This window comes from Coregonus clupeaformis, chromosome 26 (assembly GCF_020615455.1).
Source record: "Coregonus clupeaformis isolate EN_2021a chromosome 26, ASM2061545v1, whole genome shotgun sequence".
NCBI lineage: Eukaryota > Metazoa > Chordata > Actinopteri > Salmoniformes > Salmonidae > Coregonus > Coregonus clupeaformis.
The window spans coordinates 15,160,118-15,181,870 of NC_059217.1; the positions used below are offsets into that span (position 1 = coordinate 15,160,118).

The 21,753-nt window shown below is 42.6% G+C and overlaps 1 protein-coding gene across 1 annotated transcript in view; it reads left to right on the forward strand.

Annotated features, from left to right (window-relative positions):
- LOC121540415 (serine/threonine-protein kinase Nek7) overlaps window positions 1-15,666 on the forward strand; it is a 132,407-nt gene extending 116,741 nt beyond the window's left edge. The window contains exons 8-10 of the mRNA XM_041849270.2: window positions 449-543; window positions 3,541-3,654; window positions 15,335-15,666. Coding sequence (XP_041705204.1) covers window positions 449-543; window positions 3,541-3,654; window positions 15,335-15,448 — 323 coding nt within the window. The 3' untranslated portion in view covers window positions 15,449-15,666. The remainder of the gene's footprint in view (window positions 1-448; window positions 544-3,540; window positions 3,655-15,334) is intronic.
- Window positions 15,667-21,753: the final 6,087 nt, after the last annotated feature.

Sequence of the window (21,753 nt, forward strand, 5' to 3'; positions counted from 1 at the left end):
ATATCTTTGGTCTCTCTATCAGCTATCTTCCCCCCAATCAGGCTCACTAGGGCCCTCTGTGGTGGGGAAGTCTAACTACAGCTCTCTGTACATGATCTGTGTGATTGGACTGTATGATTGTGTGGTCTGGAGCTGGGCCAGGCAGCATGGCATTGGGATTATTGAGTTTCAGAACCAGAGCCAGAGTGTAATGGTTGTAGAATGTCTGTTTGACTCCTGTTTCTGATCATGATGATACATGGTAATGAGAGCTGAACCAGAGCTGTGATGTAGTGGACTAGCAGTTTGAATGCGTGTGTGTGTGTGTTTGTGAGATCTCACTTTTTCTGTCATTCTCACGCTCTCTCTCTGAGGTTGTGTGTGTTGGGACATATGTGGTGTGCTGGAATGGCTAGGTTGGAGAGGCAACAGGCTAATGTCTCTCTCCCTGTCTGTCTGTCTGTTCCAGTGGGCACCCCGTACTACATGTCCCCAGAGAGAATACATGAAAATGGATACAACTTCAAATCTGACATCTGGTCGTTAGGCTGCCTGCTCTACGAGGTAACGTATATACAATACACATATACTGTACTGTGGCATACTGTACACAGACACACACACACACACACACACACACACACACACACACACACATTTCTGAGGTGAAGGTGTATAGGAGAGCTGTAGTGTGTTTGAAGCTAGCAGGGAAATCACAGTGACATGTCAATGTTGTGCAGATCAACTGAGCACTGATACTGACTAGTTAGATTACCCTCTAGAAGAACCCTTTCCACCTTACAGACCACACAAGGGAGGGAGAGAGAGGGAGAGGTCTTACAGGTGTGTGTCGGATGTATGGATCTTGAATGTCTGTGAGGGTCATACACGTGTGTGTGTGTGTGTGTTTCAGAGCTGTGTTTGAGAGAACATGAATGTTTCAGTGATATGCCTGGTGGTCTAGATGGGTGAAAGACAGACAATACCTGGCCATTGTCTCTCTGTCTGCATCTCCTATACTGTTTGATGGAGGATTGTGTGTGTGCGTGCCCACGCGCCCATGTGCATGCATGTTCGTTTGTTTGTGATGAGGTCACCCCATTATATTCACCTGACCCTGCCCACCTCCGGCGTTGTGGTAACGGGATGATGCCTAGTTGCCGGGGTGGTCTCCCTTGGTGACCGGGGGGGATTCCTCTCCTCTCCTCTCCTCTCCTCTCCTCTCCTCTCCTCTCCTCTCCTCTCCTCTCCTCTCCTCTCCTCTCCTCTCCTCTCCTCTCCTCTCCTCTCCTATCATCACCCCTTACCTCCCTGTTCCTCTCCAACTCTCCCATCCCTCCCCATCCCTAACCGTTGGTCGTCTCTGTTAGTTTTACCATCAACATGAACACACAAGTTAAAGTCTTGATGTCTCGCTCTGTTGGACCACATCTTTCTGTTTTAAACCACTCCCCTCCCTCTCCTCTTCCCCTCACCTCCCTCCCCTCCCCATACAGGGGTGTTTTACCTTTTAAACTGGACACATACAAGATGAGAACATGCTAAAGATTGTTAAGAGATCTCTCTGTGTCCCTGTTGTATCTATACGTCATGTAAGGTAACAGCTATAAGTCCTTAAAAGCACTTGCATAGGTCTGCTGTGAAAACAGTTTCATGTATCAGTTCATTTCACATTAACTTAATTTCACATGAACTTTTAACATATAATTAGAAAGGCTTCATATAGTATTCCAGTGTTAGTTTTCCACTGAGCTTTACCTTTGTGCCTGCTCTCCCCACTCCTCTCCCTACTGTCAGAGTTTAATGTAATAGCTTAGTGAATTAATTTGTGTGTACCCGAGCGCTCGTGCACACACACATTCATTTTCCCTCTCTCAGCTAGGCCTGCAAGAGTGAATACAGTATCTTAATACAGCAGATTAACAGACATAAAACAACGTCTAACTTTCTGTTTTCCTACTTAATTTGTCATGTTCTAAGACTACAGAAAGAAAGAAAGAAAGAAAGAAAGAAAGAAAGAAAGAGAGAAAGAGAGAAAGAGAGAAAGAAAAAGAAATAAAGTGATTGCATCTGAAAGTTAGTTCTTTACAACAGTTGAGTCAGGAGGGAGAGATGTAGAGCTAGATAGATAGATAGAGAATATAGAGGGAGTCATGCAGCGAGATCAATATTCATTAAGAGAAGCTAGACCTCCTTATACATTCTCTTTAACATGGCTAGGGCCTCATGCTTACACACACGCTGAACTGTAGAGGACACACACGCACACACACACACACACACTGGACAGCTAGAGGGTAGAGGAGGAGGCAAAGAACCAGCGAGAGAGAAATTGAGGTGTGTGTATGTGTGCATGCCACTAGAAGCCCCTTAGACAGACAGCAGGTGTGCATGTGCGGAAGACGACCCTGGAATACCAATGAGCTGACCCCCCCACCCCCCACCCACACACACACACAGGCCCCGGAGGTCATAGAGCGAGTCAATCATTTCGCCCAGCCTGAAATGAGCCTGTGTGTTCGTGTGTGTGCAGGGCCGGCAGCTGTCAGGAGCCAGGAGTAGTAGACGTTAATGAACCAGATGAATAGTGCAAGCATTCCCAAATACAAACAGGACAGTTGACATTTTTCATCTGTCAAAAGAAGAAGATTCATGAAAATACCATTGTCCTTGTTTAACCCTTTACTGGCTCCCCCTCCTTTCTCTCAGTTTTTCTCTCTCTCTCGTCTCTTTTCTCTCTCTCTTTCTCCTCTCTCTCTCTCTCTTGGAATACATGCCGGAACCCTACATATCGCCCTGCAACACACACTGTGCTAGTGTGGGTAAGTGATGGTGCAGCAGGGGGAATGTCCAGTGGAGAGACTTCCTGCTGAGATTCTAGTGCAATCATCCTTATTTCTCATTGGCCAATGTGACAGAGGCTGTCTTAACTATATCCAACACTCATTGGGCTCCTGGAGATCTACTTTATCTCCCCCAGTTGGCACTCTGAGATGGAGGGACGGGCCAAGGGATGGAGAGAGGGGTAGAGTAACTGCTTCAATGGAAGCAATGCGTCTCGTTTCCCATCCTCCCCTCGTTGCTAGGCAACCTCCCAGTTGCTTGATTAAGCGGTGGTACATGATAAAGACGGTGTGAGGAAGAGAGAGGACAGGGGGAGAGCGAGTGGAACATCTGGAAGAAAAGTGACACCAGTCTCGATGGCTGCTTCAGCTAATGTCTGCCTCTCCCAGCTCTCCCCTGCCTCCCCCCTTTCTCCACCCTCCCTATATCCTCCTTAACCACGCCCCCTTCTTCCCCTCTCCGCCACTCTTCCTCCTCTTTGTGGCTACACTCTTCATACTGGACACAGAGAGATAAAAATGGTATCCACGAGTTCATCTGACTCTGGGGAAGTAGATAAAGGACCTCATTGCCAACATCCCGATGTATCCCTTTAAGTCCCATTGTCATTGAGAAGGCTAAATTCAGATAGTGTAGTAGTGTTTCAGTAGTGTTTTATTTGTCTTCCACTAGGCAGAAAATGTGTGTATCTAAATTCTCTCTCTCTCCGTCCCTCAGATGGCAGCTCTCCAGAGCCCGTTCTATGGCGATAAGATGAACCTGTACTCTCTGTGTAAGAAGATAGAGCAGTGTGACTACCCTCCACTCCCATCTGACCACTACTCTGAAGAGGTACTGCTCCAACACTCTCTTTACCCTACCTTCTCTCCATCTCTCTCACCCCAAAATCACCTCCTCATGGGGTCTGAAATGATTGACACCCTTGATAAAGATGAGCAGAAATGACTGTATAATTCAAATACTGAGCTATATTGTATGCAAAACAATTTTGAAATTATAATATTTTATACTAATACAATTGCTCAGAGAAAGAGATTTTGTTTAACAAATAATACTATTATTTTCTTCAAAAAAGTAAGGGGTCAAATTTATTGACACTATACCTTTCAATACCTCACCTTGCGAGGATAATGGCATTGAGCCTTTTTCTAAAATGAGTTGGAGAACACATTGGGAGGGATCTTAGACAATTCCTCCATTCAGAATCCTTCCAGGGCCCGGTTTCCCGATAGCGATGGAACATAGGCTTACGAGTGTTTTAACAATGCATCTTTCCTACAACGGCCGAAGATGTAACATACGTCTCCCAAAACACCACACAAAGAGAATGTTCAAAAAGTACGTCGTTGAGGCATGTGTCGATACTGACCTTAACATTAGAATTATTGCACAATACTGATGACGGATCAGCTCCTAGAAAAATATCACCTATTGCTGCAACTATTGCTGCAGCTGTTTATCAAGATTTGGCACATCATTGCGCACATGTTAGGCTACACATCATGAAATACAGTGAGGGAAAAAAGTATTTGATCCCCTGGTGATTTTGTACGTTTGCCCACTGACAAAGACATGATCAGTCTATAATTTTAATGGTAGGTTTATTTGAACAGTGAGAGACAGAATAACAACAAAAAAATCCTGAAAAACGCATGTCAAAAATGTTATAAATTGATTTGCATTTTAATGAGGGAAATAAGTATTTGACCCCTCTGCAAAACATGACCAAAATAGTTCAATAACCAAAATAGATTTTTTCAAACATGTCATAGCTGACACCCCATTATTTCTGCAGACATCTTTTAATCTTAATTCGGAGCAGATATTAAACAGAGTTTTTGGAAAATGTGGTCGCATATAAATCTGAGGGAGATTTTACCGTAATTTCATTCCCAAAGTTTGCATCTGCACAGTTCTTCCACTAAATTAGTTTATTTTTCTGTGGAAATTGTTAAAAGTAGTCCTTGTGCATAGAGTTTGTTAAACTTTGAAATCAATGGTTTGTGTTTGGCAAACCATTGAAAAACGCATGTCAAAAATGTTATAAATTGATTTGCATTTTAATGAGGGAAATGAGTATTTGACCCCTCTGCAAAACATGACTTGGTACTTGGTGGCAAAACCCTTGTTGGCAATCACAGAGGTCAGATGTTTCTTGTAGTTGGCCACCAGGTTTGCACACATCTCAGGAGCGATTTTGTCCCACTCCTCTTTGCAGATCTTCTCCAAGTCATTAAGGTTTCAAGGCTGACGTTTGGCAACTCGAACCTTCAGCTCCCTCCACAGATTTTCTATGGGATTAAGGTCTGGAGACTGGCTAGGCCACTCCAGGACCTTAATGTGCTTCTTCTTGAGCCACTCCTTTGTTGCCTTGGCCGTGTGTTTTGGGTCATTGTCATGCTGGAATACCCATCCACGACCCATTTCAATGCCCTGGCTGAGGGAAGGAGGTTCTCACCCAAGATTTCACGGTACATGGCCCCGTCCATCATCCCTTTGATGCGGTGTAGTTGTCCTGTCCCCTTAGCAGAAAAATACCCCCAAAGCATAATGTTTCCACCTCCATGTTTGATGGTGGGGATGGTGTTCTTGGGGTCATAGGCAGCATTCCTCCTCCTCCTCCAAACACGGCGAGTTGAGTTGATGCCAAAGAGCTCCATTTTGGTCTCATCTGACCACAACACTTTCACCCAGTTCTCCTCTGAATCATTCAGATGTTCATTGGCAAACTTCAGACGGGCCTGTATATGTGCTTTCTTGAGCAGGGGGACCTTGCGGGCGCTGCAGGATTTCAGTCCTTCACGGCGTAGTGTGTTACCAATTGTTTTCTTGGTGACTATGGTCCCAGCTGCCTTGAGATCATTGACAAGATCCTCCCGTGTAGTTCTGGGCTGTTTCCTCACTGTTCTCATGATCATTGCAACTCCACAAGGTGAGATCTTGCATGGAGCCCCAGGCCGAGGGAGATTGACAGTTATTTTGTGTTTCTTCCATTTGCGAATAATCGCACCAACTGTTGTCACCTTCTCACCAAGTTGCTTGCCGATGGTCTTGTAGCCCATTCCAGCCTTGTGTAGGTCTACAATCTTGTCCCTGACATCCTTGGAGAGCTCTTTGGTCTTGGCCATGGTGGAGAGTTTGGAATCAGATTGATTGATTGCTTCTGTGGACAGGTGTCTTTTATACAGGTAACAAGATGAGATTAGGAGCACTCCCTTTAAGAGTGTGCTCTTAATCTCAGCTCGTTACCTGTATAAAAGACACCTGGGAGCCAGAAATCTTTCTGATTGAGAGGGGGTCAAATACTTATTTCCCTAATTAAAATGCAAATCAATTTATAACATTTTTGACATGCGTTTTTCTGGATTTTGTTGTTGTTATTCTGTCTCACTGTTCAAATAAACCTGCCATTAAAATTATAGACTGATCATTTCTTTGTCAGTGGGCAAACGTACAAAATCAGCAGGGGATGAAATACTTTTTTCCCTCACTGTATATTGAGACAGATTACAGACGGTAGCCTACAAGTAGCTAAATAAAATCTATTGATTTAACATGAAATGTATTTCAATATGATTTAAATAGTCCTATAGCCTACTGTATTTATATTTTAATGCAGTCATCTCGGTTTTAATTTGAAGTATCTTTTTATATGTCGCTTGTTTGTATCAATTGCAAAGACATTGGCAACTTTGTATTTTTTGTCAACTTCATTCTGGAGTTATCGGCGGTCACGGAGAGGCGGATAAACAATGTTATTCTATGTTTAGTGGAGATCGTCTGTGTATAAAATGATGCTGAAGGACAAAAAAACATCTAACGACGCACTTGGCTGTTCTACGAGTGGTCTGAGGCAGGCGTTAGATTACGAGCGTTTTCAAGCGCAACGTTTATAACGATGGTTTTGTGAAACAGCTAGGAGATTTAACGGTGTTCCTACGAAGGTTCTAACGATGAACTTAGCCTTCCTATGCTTTTGGGAAATTTTGCAATGGCATATCTCAGTCTCTGAACTTGAAACCCAATGAAAACCTGGGGTTTGAATTGAAGAGGGCAGTACATAAGCGCAGATGAAGGATATCAAGAATCTGGAAGTATTCCGTATGGAGTAATGGTCTAAGATCCCTCTAAGTCTCAGTGCCGTTATCCTCGCAAGGTGATGTTTTGAAAGGTTTTAAAACAGGCGTGTCAATAATTTTGACCCCAATCTTTTTTTACCAAAAACGTATTACTTGTTAAACAAAATCTCTTTCTCTGAGCAATTCTCATATACAATAATCTAATTTCCCAAATTTTTTGAGCAAACAATATAACTACGTATTTGAATTATTCAGCGCGTCTCGTGTGAATTCATATGTGGATTATAATGAATTGACATATTTGTAGGGGGTAGATGTATTTTTAGTTAGGGAAATGTAGTTGTTTTAGATACATTGTTTTATTAAATGTTGAAGGCAAAGCAATAGGCAAAATAAATTATTGGAATCCTCAATGCCTGTGTGGTTCAGATAATTACGAGTGGTTAAGGTTAGGGCTATGGTTTGGGGAAGGCTTAAAACAAAATAATTAAAAACTACGCACCTCTGGATCATCAGTATTCATAGTATTCTTAGTGCTTGCTAGAGCATTGTGAACTGCTGTAGCGCAGTGGTCTAAGCAGCGCGCTCCGAGCCTCAGGAGTTCGTGCCCAGTGCTGGGCGATGTCTGGTTTGTATTGTAATCGGAACAACTTAGTCCTTTTTAAACAGACCAAGGGTGATTTATCTATTTGAAAAGCATTCCGTACAATATCAATAAAATATTTCATTGTTTACCGTAGCAAATCTACTGTGGCAATTTACCTGACACTTTGTATGAATGGAAACGTTGGTGTAGCCTACTGTTATTTTATTAGTTTCCTATTTATGTTATCCAAAGGAGACTGGTATGGTCATTTCTTATCAAGATCGCGGGTAAAATATCCCTGGACTGTCCATATTTGAAATGTGTAAATCAATCTTATATGTGCCAGAAGGGGTGTGGGCTGGAATTGAACCCATGCCAACACGGTAGGCCTTTATGAAGGAAGCAACCCTAACCGCTAGACCACCCCAGGCCTCGAATGAACTCCATTTTGACCTCAGGATACACTTGACACTTGTATGTCGTAGCCTAGAGGAGACCAATATCTATCTATCTTGTGTTATTAAGCTATATAAAACAGCGTCTGTTGATGTGTATGGCTGCATTTCGGATACATTTTGTACATTTAAATGTTGCAGTAATAGGACCTAGGCCTAGCGTTTTTAAATGTATTTTGATGGCAAGCCCTGATCCCAGTGACTCACCTGCCCTTGCATAGAGAGAAAGAGAACTGCTCTTTTTCAGGGACTCAGGGAATTCTCTGCGGAAAAAAATAAGTGATGAAGTTAAGATTCCGACATCTGTATCAGGAGAAATTTGCAGGCTTCAATCCCAAGCCGATGGGAAAGTATGTAACATTACTATTTTCAACTGGAAGTTGATTATGTTCTATTAAAAGCATCTGGGTAGAAACTGAGATTGCGTCTGAATCTGAATGGCGTGTTTAGTGTCATATTTCCTTCAGTTATAGTTGAGTAGTTGTGCATGCGTTTTAGGCTCTGCTCTGACATTGTAATGTAATGTAGAACTTTCTGGGGCTATAGATGGCCAACCTACAGACTGCTGCTGATCAAATCGAAGTTTAATGGTTGCGTGCACAGTTTAGCAAATGTTATAGCGAGTGCTAGCTCCTAACAATGCAGTAAAATGTCAAACAAGTACACAAAAAAACATAAAACAACAAGAATATCAAGAAATGTCGGAGTGAATCCAATTACCAACCCATATAGCACTATAACAGTAATCCAAATGCAATCTATACATATCGTGCATTCGGAAACTCCTTGACTTTTTCCACATTTTGTTATGTTACAGCCTTATTATAAAATGGATTAAATTGTTTTATAATGACACAGCAAAAACAGGTTTTTAGAATTTTTTGCACATTTATAAAAAGTAAAGAACTGAAATATACATTTACGTAAGTATTCAGACCCTTTACTCAGTACTTTGTTGAAGCACCTTTGGCGGCGATTACAGCCTCAAGTCTCTATTTGGGGAGTTTCTCCCATTCTTTTCTGCAGATCCTCTCAACCTCTGTATTCAGACCCCTTGACTTTTTCCACATTTTGTTGTGTTACAGCCTGAAGTTAAAATGGATTCAATTGAGATTTTGTGTCACTGATTTACACAAAAATACCCCGTAATGTCGAAGTGGGATTTTGTTTGTAGAAATCTTTCCAAATTAATTACAAATGAAAAGCTGAAATGTCTTGAGTTAATAAGTATTACACCTCTACATAATAAGTTGCATGGACCATGTTCAATAATAGTAGTTAACATGATTTTTGAATCACTACCTCATCTCTGTACCCCGCACATCTGTAAGGTCCCGTAATCGAGTAGTGAATTAAAGCACAGATTGAACCACAAAGACCAGGGAGGTTTTTCAATGCCTCGTAAAGAAGGGCACCGAAAACTTGGGGGCCAAATAAAACCGCAGCCGGTTGGGGAACCCTGCTTTAGTGCCTTATTGCAAACAGGATGCATGTTTTGGAATATTTGTATTCTGTACAGGCTTCTTTCTTTTCACTCTAACATTTATGTTAATATTGTGGAGTAACTACAATGTTGTTGATCCATCCTCAGTTATTTCCTATCACAGCCATTAAACTGTTTTAAAATTAACATTGGCCTCATGGTGAAATCCCAGAGTGGTTTCCTTGCTCTCCTGCAACTGAGTTAGGAAGGGCGCCTGTATCTTTGTAGTGACTGGGTGTATTGATACACCTCCAAAGTGTAATTAATAACTTCACCATGCTCAAAGGGATATTTTTACCCATCTACCATTGGAAAATGTCCCTGGTCTTTGTGGTTGAATCTGTGCTTGAAATTCAATGCTCGACTGAGGGACCTTACAGATAATTGTATGTGTGTGGTACAGAGATGGGGTAGTCATATATAAAAATCATGTTATACACTATTATTGCACACAGAGGGAGTCCATGCAACTTATTATGTGACATGTCAAGCACATTTGTACTCCTGAACTTATTTAGGCTTGCCACAACAAAAGGGTTGAATACTTATTGACTCCAGACATTTCAGCTTTTCATTTTTAATTAATTTGAAAACATTTCTATAAACATAATTCCACTTTGACATTATGAGGGTATTGTGTGTAGATCAGTGGCACATAATCTCAAATTAATCCATTTTAAATTCAGGCTTTAACACAACAAAATGTGGAAAAAGTCAAGGGGTGTGAATACTTTCTCAAGGCACTGTAGATATATTAGATTGAGCTATGTCAAGAATCCAGCATATAAATAAATATGCAGTGTGTATAAACAGTGTAACTAAAATACAATGTACAGTAGTAGAAATATTAGAGTAAGCTATATTAAGAATACAGTATTTAAATACACAGTACAAACCCCATGGAAAAATTGATAGAATTGCAGGTAATTAGCTTCCCGAGTCTAGAATATAAATATATGTATTTGAATGGTGTGTATAGACAGTATTGACAGTATGTGAATAGAAAAAGTTTGTATAGCAGGAATATAGGATGAGCCATGACTAGAATACAGTATATACATATAAAGTGGGTAAAACAGTATGTAAACATTATTAAAGTTTATAAGGCAGCAGTCTCTAAGGTGCAGGGTAGAGTACCGGGTGGTAGCCGGCTAGTGACAGTGTCTAATGTTCAGGGCAGTGTACTGGGTGGAGGCTTGCTAGTGGTGACTATTTAACAATCTGATGGCCTGGAAGCAGGTTACCAGTTTCTCGGTCCCAGCTTTGAGGCACCTGTACTGTCTCCGCCTGGGTGAACAGGCTGTGGCTCGGGTGGCCAAGGTCCTTGATAGTCTTCTTGGCCTTCGTGACACCAGGTGCTGTAGATGTCCTGAAGGGCACACTGAGGAACTTGAAACTTTTTGACCCTCTCAACTGCGGCCCTGTCGATGTGGATGGGGGCGTTCTCTCTCTGCTGTCTCCTGTAGTCCACGATCAGCTCCTTAGTTTTGTTGACGTGAGGGAGAGGTTATTTGCCTGGCACCACTCCGCCAGGGCTTTCACCTCCTCCCTTTAGGCTGTCTTGTCATTGTTGGTAATAAGGCTTACCACTGTTGTGTCATCAGCAAACTTGATGATTGAGTTGGAGACGTGCATGACTACGCAGTCATGGGTGAACAGGGAGTACAGGACGGTGCTACGCACTCCTGTGGGGCCCCCATGTTAAGGATCAGCGTAGCGTAGATGTTGTTGCCTACCTTCACCACCTGAGCTCGGCCCATCAGGAAGTCTAGGACCCAGTTGCGAGGGGGAGATGTGATTCACAGATTGCATAGTCTGTGAATCTGTTGGGGCGGTATGCAAATTGTAGTTGCGATATTGCGATATTCATTGTCCCCCACGATGAAACCGGGGAGGGGTCTTTGGATCTATCTCCATCCGTTCGTTCGTACGTTAGTCACACACGATATCAGACAGCAGTGTCCTGATTTTGACGAAACTTGGGTGAATGATGCGTCTAGCCATAGAGATCCGGCATTTACAAAATTACACTGATTGGCCGAAGGCGGGAGCTATAGTAATTAACTGAAATGTGTTAGTCACACGCAATATCTCAATTGGCCCAAGTGGGGGGCGCTGCATAATTTGTGGGTGACGACATGTTTACTGTGGTCTTGTTTAGTTCAGTTACCCTTTCTTGGGTATAGGAACAATGGTGGACATTTTGAAGCAAGTGGGGACAACAGACTGGGATAGGGAGAGATTGAATATGTCTGTAAACACACCAGCCAGATGGTCTGCACATGCTCTGAGGACGCGGCTTGGGATGCGGGCCGGCAGCCATGCGAAGGTTAACATGCTTAAATGTCTTACTCACGTCGGGCACGGAGATCGGGAGCACACAGTCATCGTGAGCGGCGGGGGCCCACGTTGTCGGCTCCTTGTTGTTTCTTGTTGTTTTCCTCGAAGCGGGCAAAGGTGTCTGGGAGCGAGGAGTCGGTGTCCGCGACGTGGCTGGCTTTCCCTTAATAGTCTGATTGTCTGGACCTGCCACATGCGTCTCGTGTCTGAGCCGTTAAATTGCGACTCAACTTTGTCCCTGTACTGTTGTTTTGCCTCTGATTGCCTTGCCGTGGTTAAATGTGGTGGTTCGCGCTTTCAATTTTGCACGAATGCTGCCATCTAGCCATGGTTTTGGGTTTGGATAAGTTCTAATCATCACAGTAGGAACAACGTCCTCTATGCACTTCCTGATGAACCCAGTCACCGAGTGTGTATACGTCGATACTATTCCCAGAGGCGACTCAGAACATTTCCCAGTCCGCGTAATTCAAAATAATAGATTCCGATTGGTCAGACCAATGTTGAACAGTCCTTACCACGGGTGCTTCCTGCTTAAGTTTCTGCTTATAGTGTTTGTGCGTGCATGTGTCTCACTAGTCGCTACCCATGAGCCACCCACCTCCCCCCACCCAGTCCCCATATCACCCCTCTATCCAGGAGAGAGAGCGAGCGAGAGAGAGATGGGAAGGGAAAGAGCGAGATATGGAAAAGGAGATGATGGGATGGGGGTTGCCTGCAGCGCCTGTCTGGATGTAAACAATGCTCCTGAAGCGTCTGCAGAAACTGTCAGCTGCTCATCTTTGTTGTGTCATTTACTGTCTCCTCCGTTTGCTCCCCCCCTCCTCTCCCCCATCCACCTGACACCATCCCTCCGTCCCCCCCGCCATCTCTCCTCTGCGAAGAGGCAAATCAGTATTTTACATATCTGAATCTCTTCATCGCTCATCCCCCTCTTTCTCCATTCTGTGGGACTAATACTCAGACTGTTTGCATTTGCATCACACACACACACCCTGACACACATGCGCACACACACGCAAACGCACACACACACACTTTTACACTCATCATTTGCTGCTGCTACTCTGTTCTTTATTTTACTCTTATTATTATCTATCCTGATGCCTAGTCACTTTACCCTGCCTTCATGTACATATCTACCTCAAATACCATGTACCTCTACACATTGAGCTGGTACTGATACTCTCTGTATATAGCTCCATTCTTGTGCATTTTATTTTATTCCTCTTGTGTTACTTTTTTATTTTTTATAATTATTTTCGCATCGTTGGGAAGTGCTCGTAAGCAAGCATTTCACTATAATGTCTGCACCAGTTGTTTTCGGCGCATGTGACAAATAACATTTGATTTGATTTGACACACACCGTACACCGCCTGACGAGGACTCGCCGAGCCTAGCGCCACGCAACAGCAGCCAGGAAGTCGGCAGGTGGTTACCATAGCAACCTCTCACAGGCGCTTTCGCTCTTTATATATATCTACACTGCTCAAACAAATAAAGGGAACACTTAAACAACACATCCTAGATCTGAATGAATGAAATAGTCTTATTAAATACTTTTTTCTTTACATAGTTGAATGTGCTGACAACAAAATCACACAACAATTATCAATGGAAATCAAATTTATCAACCCATGGAGGTCTGGATTTGAAGTCACCCTCAAAATTAAAGTGGAAAACCACACTACAGGCTGATCCAACTTTGATGTAATGTCCTTAAAACAAGTCAAAATGAGGCTCAGTAGTGTGTGTGGCCTCCACGTGCCTGTATGACCTCCCTACAATGCCTGGGCATGCTCCTGATGAGGTGACGGGTGGTCTCCTGAGGGATCTCCTCCCAGACCTGGACTAAAGCATCCGCCAACTCCTGGACAGTCTGTGGTTCAACGTGGCATTGGTGGATGGAGTGAGACTTGATGTCCCAGATGTGCTCAATTGGATTCAGGTCTGGAGAACGGGCGGGCTAGTCCATAGCATCAATGCCTTCCTCTTGCAGGAACTGCTGACACACTCCAGCCACATGAGGTCTAGCATTGTCTTGCATTAGGAGGAACCCAGGGCCAACCGCACCAGCATATGGTCTCACAAGGGGTCTGAGGATCTCATCTCGGTACCTAATGGCAGTCAGGCTACCTCTGGCGAGCACATGGAGGGCTGTGCGGCCCACCAAAGAAATGCCACCCCACACCACACCATGACTGACCCACCGCCAAACCGGTCATGCTGGAGGATGTTGCAGGCAGCAGAATGTTCTCCACGGCGTCTCCAGACTCTGTCACGTCTGTCACATGTGCTCAGTGTGAACCTGCTTTCATCTGTGAAGAGCACAGGGCGCCAGTGGCGAATTTGCCAATCTTGGTGTTCTCTGGCAAATGCCAAACGTCCTGCACGGTGTTGGGCTGTAAGCATGTGGACGTCGGGCCCTCATACCACCCTCATGGAGTCTGTTTCTGACCGTTTGAGCAGACACATACACATTTGTGGCCTGCTGGAGGTCATTTTGCAGGGCTCTGGCAGTGCTCCTCCTGCTCCTCCTTGCACAAAGGCGGAGGTAGCGGTCCTGCTGCTGGGTTGTTGCCCTCCTACGGCCTCCTCCACGTCTCCTGATGTACTGGCCTGTCTCCTGGTAGCGCCTCCATGCTCTGGACACTACGCTGACAGACACAGCAAACCTTCTTGCCACAGCTCGCATTGATGTGCCATCCTGGATGAGCTGCACTACCTGAGCCACTAGAGTGAAAGCACCGCCAGCATTCAAAAGTGACCAAAACATCAGCCAGGAAGCATAGGAACTGAGAAGTGGTCTGTGGTCACCACCTGCAGAACCACTTCTTTATTGGGGGTGTCTTGCTAATTGCCTATAATTTCCACCTGTTGTCTATTCCATTTGCACAACAGCATGTGAAATGTATTGTCAATCAGTGTTGCTTCCTAAGTGGCCGGTTTGATTTCACAGAAGTGTGATTGACTTGGAGTTACATTGTGTTGTTTAAGTGTTCCCTTTATTTTTTTGAGCAGTGTATATATATATATTTTTTTTTATGATGGCGGTCTCTTTTCCACCTCTGAACCGTCTATCTGCTACAATCAGCCGCTCCACTCGGCTTCAAGTGTAAAGGCTGTCTCCGGGACAGTGTGTGTGTGTCTCTTTATGTAATACACGTGCATGTGTCTCTGCCTGATTGTGGGGATGTGTGAGCAACGTGTGTGTGTGTCTCTCTCAGGTTGGCTCAGGTTGGCTGAAAGTATATTCACAAGGCCGTGGTGCAATTAACACACTATTACCACCCCCTGCTGTATTTAGTTACAGCACCTGTAGCCTGTTAGCTGCTATTGGAATGGGAAGAGGGTGACAATGAGAGATTTGTGTTTCTGTCATTAGATTTGTTCATTTGTCTGGAATGTTCTTTTAACACGAGAAACTTTGTGCTTTGTCTCAGGAAACTGTCTAATAGCTGATATCTCTCTGTCTTCCTGTCTCTTTTCTGTCTCCATCTCTCTCTCTCCCTGTCTCTGTCCCTCTCTTTCCCCTCCTCTCTCCCTCTTCTTCCTCTCTCCATCTAGCTGAGGAAGGTGGTAGATATGTGTATTAACCCCGACCCAGAGAAGAGGCCGGACATCATGTATGTGTATGACGTCGCCAAACACATGCACGGCCAGATGCAGCAGGGCAGCTAAGTCTACACCTGAGGATACACTACGAACCGCAGCTCTTCCTCTCCTCCCTCCTCCTCTCATCCCTCGCTTCCACATAAGGACAGGCAGACACCTGGTCACCTTGTCTTTCACACAATCATGTATTGAGAGGTTCTGCTCAGAGATCTCTGTAATGTAAATGTTGTTTTTGTTTAAGAGAAGGGGGTTATTTACAGTGCCTTCGGAAAGTAGTCGGACCCTTTCACTTTTTCCAAATGTTGTTACGTTACAGCCTTATTCAAAAGTGGATTAAATTGTTTTATTTCCCCTCATCAATCTACACACAATACCCCATAATGACAAAGCAAAAAGAGGTTTGTAAAAATGTTTGCAAAAACATAAAAAATAAAACGAAATATTACATTTATGTAAATATTCAGACCCTTTACTCAGTGATTACAGCCTTAAGTCTTCTTGGGTATGACGCTACATGCTTGGCACACCTGTATTTGGGGAGTTTCTCCCATTCTTCTCCCATTCAAGCTCTGTCGCTGCACAGCTATTTTCAGGTCTCTCCAGAGATGTTCGATCGGGTTCAAGTCCGAGCTCTGGCTGGTGCCTGGTTTCCTCCAGACGTTCAATCTTGGTTTCATCAGACCAGAGAATCTTGTTTCTCATGGTCTGAGTCCTTTAGGTGTCTTTTGGCAAACTCCAAGTGGGCTGTCATGTGCCTTTTACTGAGGAGTGGCTTCCGTCTGGCCACTCTACCATAAAGGCCTGATTGGTGGAGTGCTGCAGAGATGGTTGTCCTTCTGGAAGGTTCTCCCATTTCCACAGAGGAACTCTGGAGCTCTGTCAGAGTGACCATTGGGTTCTTGGTCACCTCCCTGACCAAGGCCCTTCTATCCCGATTGCTCATTTTGGCCGGGCGGCCTGCTCTAGGAAGAGTCTTGGTGGTTCCAAACATCTTTCATTTAAGAATGATGGAGGCCACTGTGTTGTTGGGGACCTTCAGTGCTGCAGAAATGGGTTGGTACCCTTCCCCAGATCTGTGCCTCGACACAATCCTTTCTCGGAGCTCTACGGACAACTCCTTTGACCTCATGGCTAGGTTTTAGCTCTGACATGCACTGTCAACTGTGGGACCTTATATAGACAGGTGTGTGCCTTTCCAAATCATGTCCAATCAAGTTGTAGAAACATCTCTAGGATGATCAATGGAAACAGGATGCACCTGAGCCAGTGGCGATTTTAGCATGTCAATCTTGGTGGGGCAGACCATTTTTTTGTAGGGGGTATGCATGCCAGCAAAGCCACAACACTAAACAATATATTAATTGCACTATAACGGTGACAAATGGTGCCCACACACCATTGTCAGGGCCTACATAAAGCTGTTCCAACAGCAGAGACCCAACAGCAGTCCCAACACCTTACCACTAATACACCTGGCTATCAGCAGAGCCTTGTCTGGCAGCGAAACAGTTCATTCAGCCTCATTTTCTGCCTTTAAAAAAAACATAGCTGATATGGCTGACTTGCTTAAACAAATGTGGTTTTTACTTTCAATTGAGATGTACAAACTATGGCATAAGGGGACGACAAGCGGATAAGAGGCAATCCGTAATTTCGATTAAGACATTCATGAGCGAGCTAGGACGGACGTAGTCAATATAACTATTTTTTCAGCACTTTTGAAATGTACAGCGACAGAATTCAGAACATGGGCCGTTCTTACAGTGTTCTCCCTGTACACCAAGTCAGAACCGTAGGATAAATGAAGGGGGCATATAAGCAGGCAATGAAAGCTCTTACAATATTCGATGATTACATTTCTCTAAAACAGGTTATAGGCTACATGTGCACCACCAAGTCAGAACAGTAGGTGAAATTAAAATTGGAAAATTTACCAAATTATTAGGTTGTTGCACATGGGCTACTAACAGCTTACTACACAACATACACTTAGTATTACTTTCTTAGCTACAGGTTACATATCTCCCTGGCATATTACATCATTTATGCAGAAGCATACGATACATTTTTGGACTCACCTTGTTGTGCTGTGCTCACTTGAACAGGAATGTGGCGCGGCGGTCCTTCGTGGGAAAATCAAACTTTGTCATCAAAGTCTGGCATTCTCTGGATTTATGGCGCTTTCAAGACAACTGGGAACTTGGAAAAAAACAAGGTAAAATCACGATGACGTCAGTGATCTTCAGGTCGTAGCTCTGGAAAGAGGCCAGAGTTCCTGATTTACAATTCCGAGTTGGATGACCGTTCAAAACGTATTTTCCCAGTCGGAGCTTGTTTTTTCCCCGAGTTCCCAGTTGTCTTGAACTCACTGAAGTCAGATTTCCCAGTTCCGAGTTAACAGTTGTTTTGAGCGCGGCAGAAATCATGCTGGAATGACAGCATGGCCAATGTTGAATGTTTTATCATTTTAAGCTTGGAAAAGAGACCCTTGAATCCAGACTTGGGACCACACAGCCACTCCACTGAATAGCAGGCTAGTGATTTGCTTTGCAATGCTTGCAGATAGCCACTAATTCCCTCCAAACCACTCATTGTTGAATTTGCGATTTCCAACTTGTGTAATGTTTATGTCCAATGGCCGATGAGCACCGATACGTTTGATCTATAATTTCTCTTCATTATTTCTCTTCATATGACAAGTATTAAAAATCATTTGCCAGTAGATAGTTGACTTGATTCATGATGATGGCTGCTAGCTTGCTAGCTAAGATTTTGAAAATATGACGTTGACATGATCAGTCCAATCAAAGCTACTGTAATATAACGTGATTTGACGTCATTGTATCTGTGGCCATTGCCCTTGAGCCTTCTTGGATGAGCACTTCTAATTTAAGTCTATGGCAGCATCCAAGGGGCTTGAATTTTCGAGCTCTACCCTTAGATTTGGCAGTGACGTAGTGTCGCCATTTAGTGACAGAACACTGAGCCAATCACAGCACAACTAGAGAACATTACCTAATCACGGCGCAACTAGAGAACATTACCAACCCATACGCTCTGTATTTTCTGCTGGCTGCCCCACCACCACAGAAAGCACTGAGCTAGGCTGAAACACCTGCATTCTGGAGCTGCCTTACTCAAGAAAACAAAAAAGAGATGATGTTTGTATGCGGCTTAATTAACACAGTGATTTTGTGTTATTTTTTTAAACATTGTTTGCAAACTGATATGTGACACATATAATGTTTTTGTTTTTTAGGTAAAAATGTGGGGCTCAAAACAGGTGGGGCTCTGCCCTGAATGACGGGTCGCCACTGACCTGAGCTCAATTTAGAGTCTCATAGTAAAGGGTCTGAATACTTATGTAAATAAGGTATTTTAGTTTCCCCCCACAAATGTCTAAAAACACGTTTTCGCTTTGTCATTATGGGGTATTGTGTGTAGATTGAGGGGGAATATTTAATCAACTTTAGAATAAATAAAATAAAATGTTATTTGTCAAATGCGCCGAATACAACAGGACCTTACCATGAAATGCTTACTTACAAGCCCTTAACCAACAATGCAGTTCAAGAAATATTTACTAAATAAACTAAAGTAAAATAAAAAGTAACACACTAAAGAGGCTATATACAGGGGGTACCGGTACCGAGTCAATGTGCGGGGGTACAGGTTAGTCGAGGTAATGTGTACATGTAGGTGGGGGTAAAGTGACTATGCATAGATAATAAACAGCGTAACGCTGTAACGTAACAAAATGTGGAAAAAGTGAAGGGGTCTGAAAACTTTCCGAATGCACCGTATGTCCTCTCTCTATTCCTGTTGAGCTTAAAGATTGCTGCGGCTAAGAAACTTTAGATTTTTCTATTGGACCTTCCTGCCCGGCCCCTAAGAAGGACTTTCAGAGGATTAGGATCTCAAGTTAGGATTCAACCCTAAGTAGTCTGCTGACACACGTGTTACTAATGTCATTAAATAAATATAACAGAATATGTACGATATACATACATACACACACACACACACAGCAGAATCTGCAAAATATGAATGTTGAGTATTGTAATTTTAGTAACAGAATACTGTTAGGTGTAGATTAGAATCTAGATTGTAACAACACCCAGACAGAAAAAATAAATAAATGAAGTGTTTTGATGGTTAAATGTTGCTGCGTTGCACTTTTTACCCCGGTACTGATAGGAAGGTATGATAAAATGGTGGTGAATGTATTTCAGGAAGGATCGTGTTATGTATTTTACCCCAAAGAGCAGGGTAGTAGTGTATAGAGTGAGAGTGAGAGCTAAGAAAGAGGTAGGTAGAGGTAGAGAGTACTAGTTAACAGCAAGGTTATACATGTATGTACTTGGTAATGTACATTGTATTGCTAGATATTGCTGCACTGTTGGAGCTAGAAAGATTAGCATTTCGTTGCACTTGCGATAACATCTACATAACTGTGTACGCGACCAATAAACGTTGATTTGATTTAAATGTTAATTATATAATAACAAATATAAAAGCTTTATCTGAGTAGTGCCGTCCTTGACATGAGAAACAAAATGAAAACTGAAGTGCCTAATAAAGTTATTAGTGATAATTCTAACTAATACTCCAATCCAAAGACCAGTCCTAGATTTTATATTTTAGTTTTAAAATAAGCCCACTCTTAGATTTAGGAGTAGGCTTACCATATAATTTAAATTGGATAACTATTTTGTTTTGTTTTTGTGTGTGCTTTTGTTTTTTTTTTATCGGTGGTAGGGTGGTTTACTGAGCTGATGCCAATGTTTAACAATGATCACGTTTACACATCAAATCACCAAAGTGCTGGTGTCTGTCATTGTTGTTTGATTGGGGAAATAAACAACAGTGATACAATGCAGGAGGTACAGGATACAATTAATTTCTGTTGCATGTCTTGCTGATCATTTTCTTTGTTTCCACAATGGTCCACAATGGCCCACCAACTGATTGTTTGCAATATTCCATTTCAATATTCCAATTCTGTCTTTTACAAACTCAATCCTCTGTACATTATTACATCTTTGATGCCTTTCTCTACAATTCTTTCAGTGTCTGTAACTGATGGAAAATTAGCTGTACAGTAAAGGAGTTTTGTTAGTTACGATACATGCCTTATCAATAATGTCCTGCTATCAGAATGGCTTTTGCACAGCACTATCATCAGCTTATGGAAAACGTTGCTAAGATTATACCAAATGTAAAATGGTATTTATTTGATCAGATAACAGTTAAGAGTATTGTCAGCGTATTCAGATGTTTTATGCTATAACCTCCCCACCCCTTAGCTTTTTTTCTGCTCTTGTTTTGGTAAAGAAGAAGAACATCATTTAGTCCTATTGCTTTGTAGAAGATTAAAGATGCAGTCCAGGATCTTAAGCACCAAATTTGAATTCGTAACATATCATATGAATTGCAAAAAAATTCAACATTTATACAAAATGGATGACGTAGTACACAATTGTGCGCAATTTTCGGGGATCCATTTTGGCTTGTGAGTATTAAAAAATACTGGGTGAAATTATATTTGCCTTAAAAAAAGCTGTTTTATTTACCCTGTAAACACACACACAGGTTGTCGTATGGAGGAAAAGCACCAAGGCTTTTTTTTAATGCACATTGAGTGCACACACACCATTCTTGCGCTCGATTAGATCGCTCCCGGGGTGATCACCTCAGTTCCAGTGTTAGTGTGATGAGGATACTATACTCCCCTACATATTTATTTGGACAGTGAAGCTAAAACGTTTAATTTGGCTCTATACTCCAGCTTTTTGGATTTGAGCTCAAATATTTTATATGAGGTGACAGTACAGAATGTCACTTTATTTGAGGGTATTTTCATACATATCTGTTTTACCGTTTAGAAATGAAAGCACCCCCCATTTGAAGGTGTCATAAGTATTTGGACAAATTCACTTATAGTGTATTACAATTAGAGAAAAGTTTAGTATTTGGTCCCGTATTCCTACACGCAATGACTACATCAAGCTTGTGACTTTACAAACTTGTTGGATGCATTTGCAGTTTGTTTTGGTTGTGTTTCGGATTATGTTGTGCTCAATAGAAATGAATGGTAAATAATGTGTTATGTGAGTCACTTTTATTGTAAATAAGAATATAATAGGTTTCTGAAAACTTCGACATTAATGTGGATCCTACCATGATTACGGATAATCATGACTGAATCGTGAGAAAGTTACATGTATAAATATTCTATCCGCCACCCCCCCAAAAAAATATGCTAACCTCCCCTTTAATTGGTAATGGTGAGAAGTTTTGGGGTCATGAACGTTTGTGCATCTGTAAGTGAATTTGTCCGAATACTATAGGTGAATTAGTCCAAATCAAAT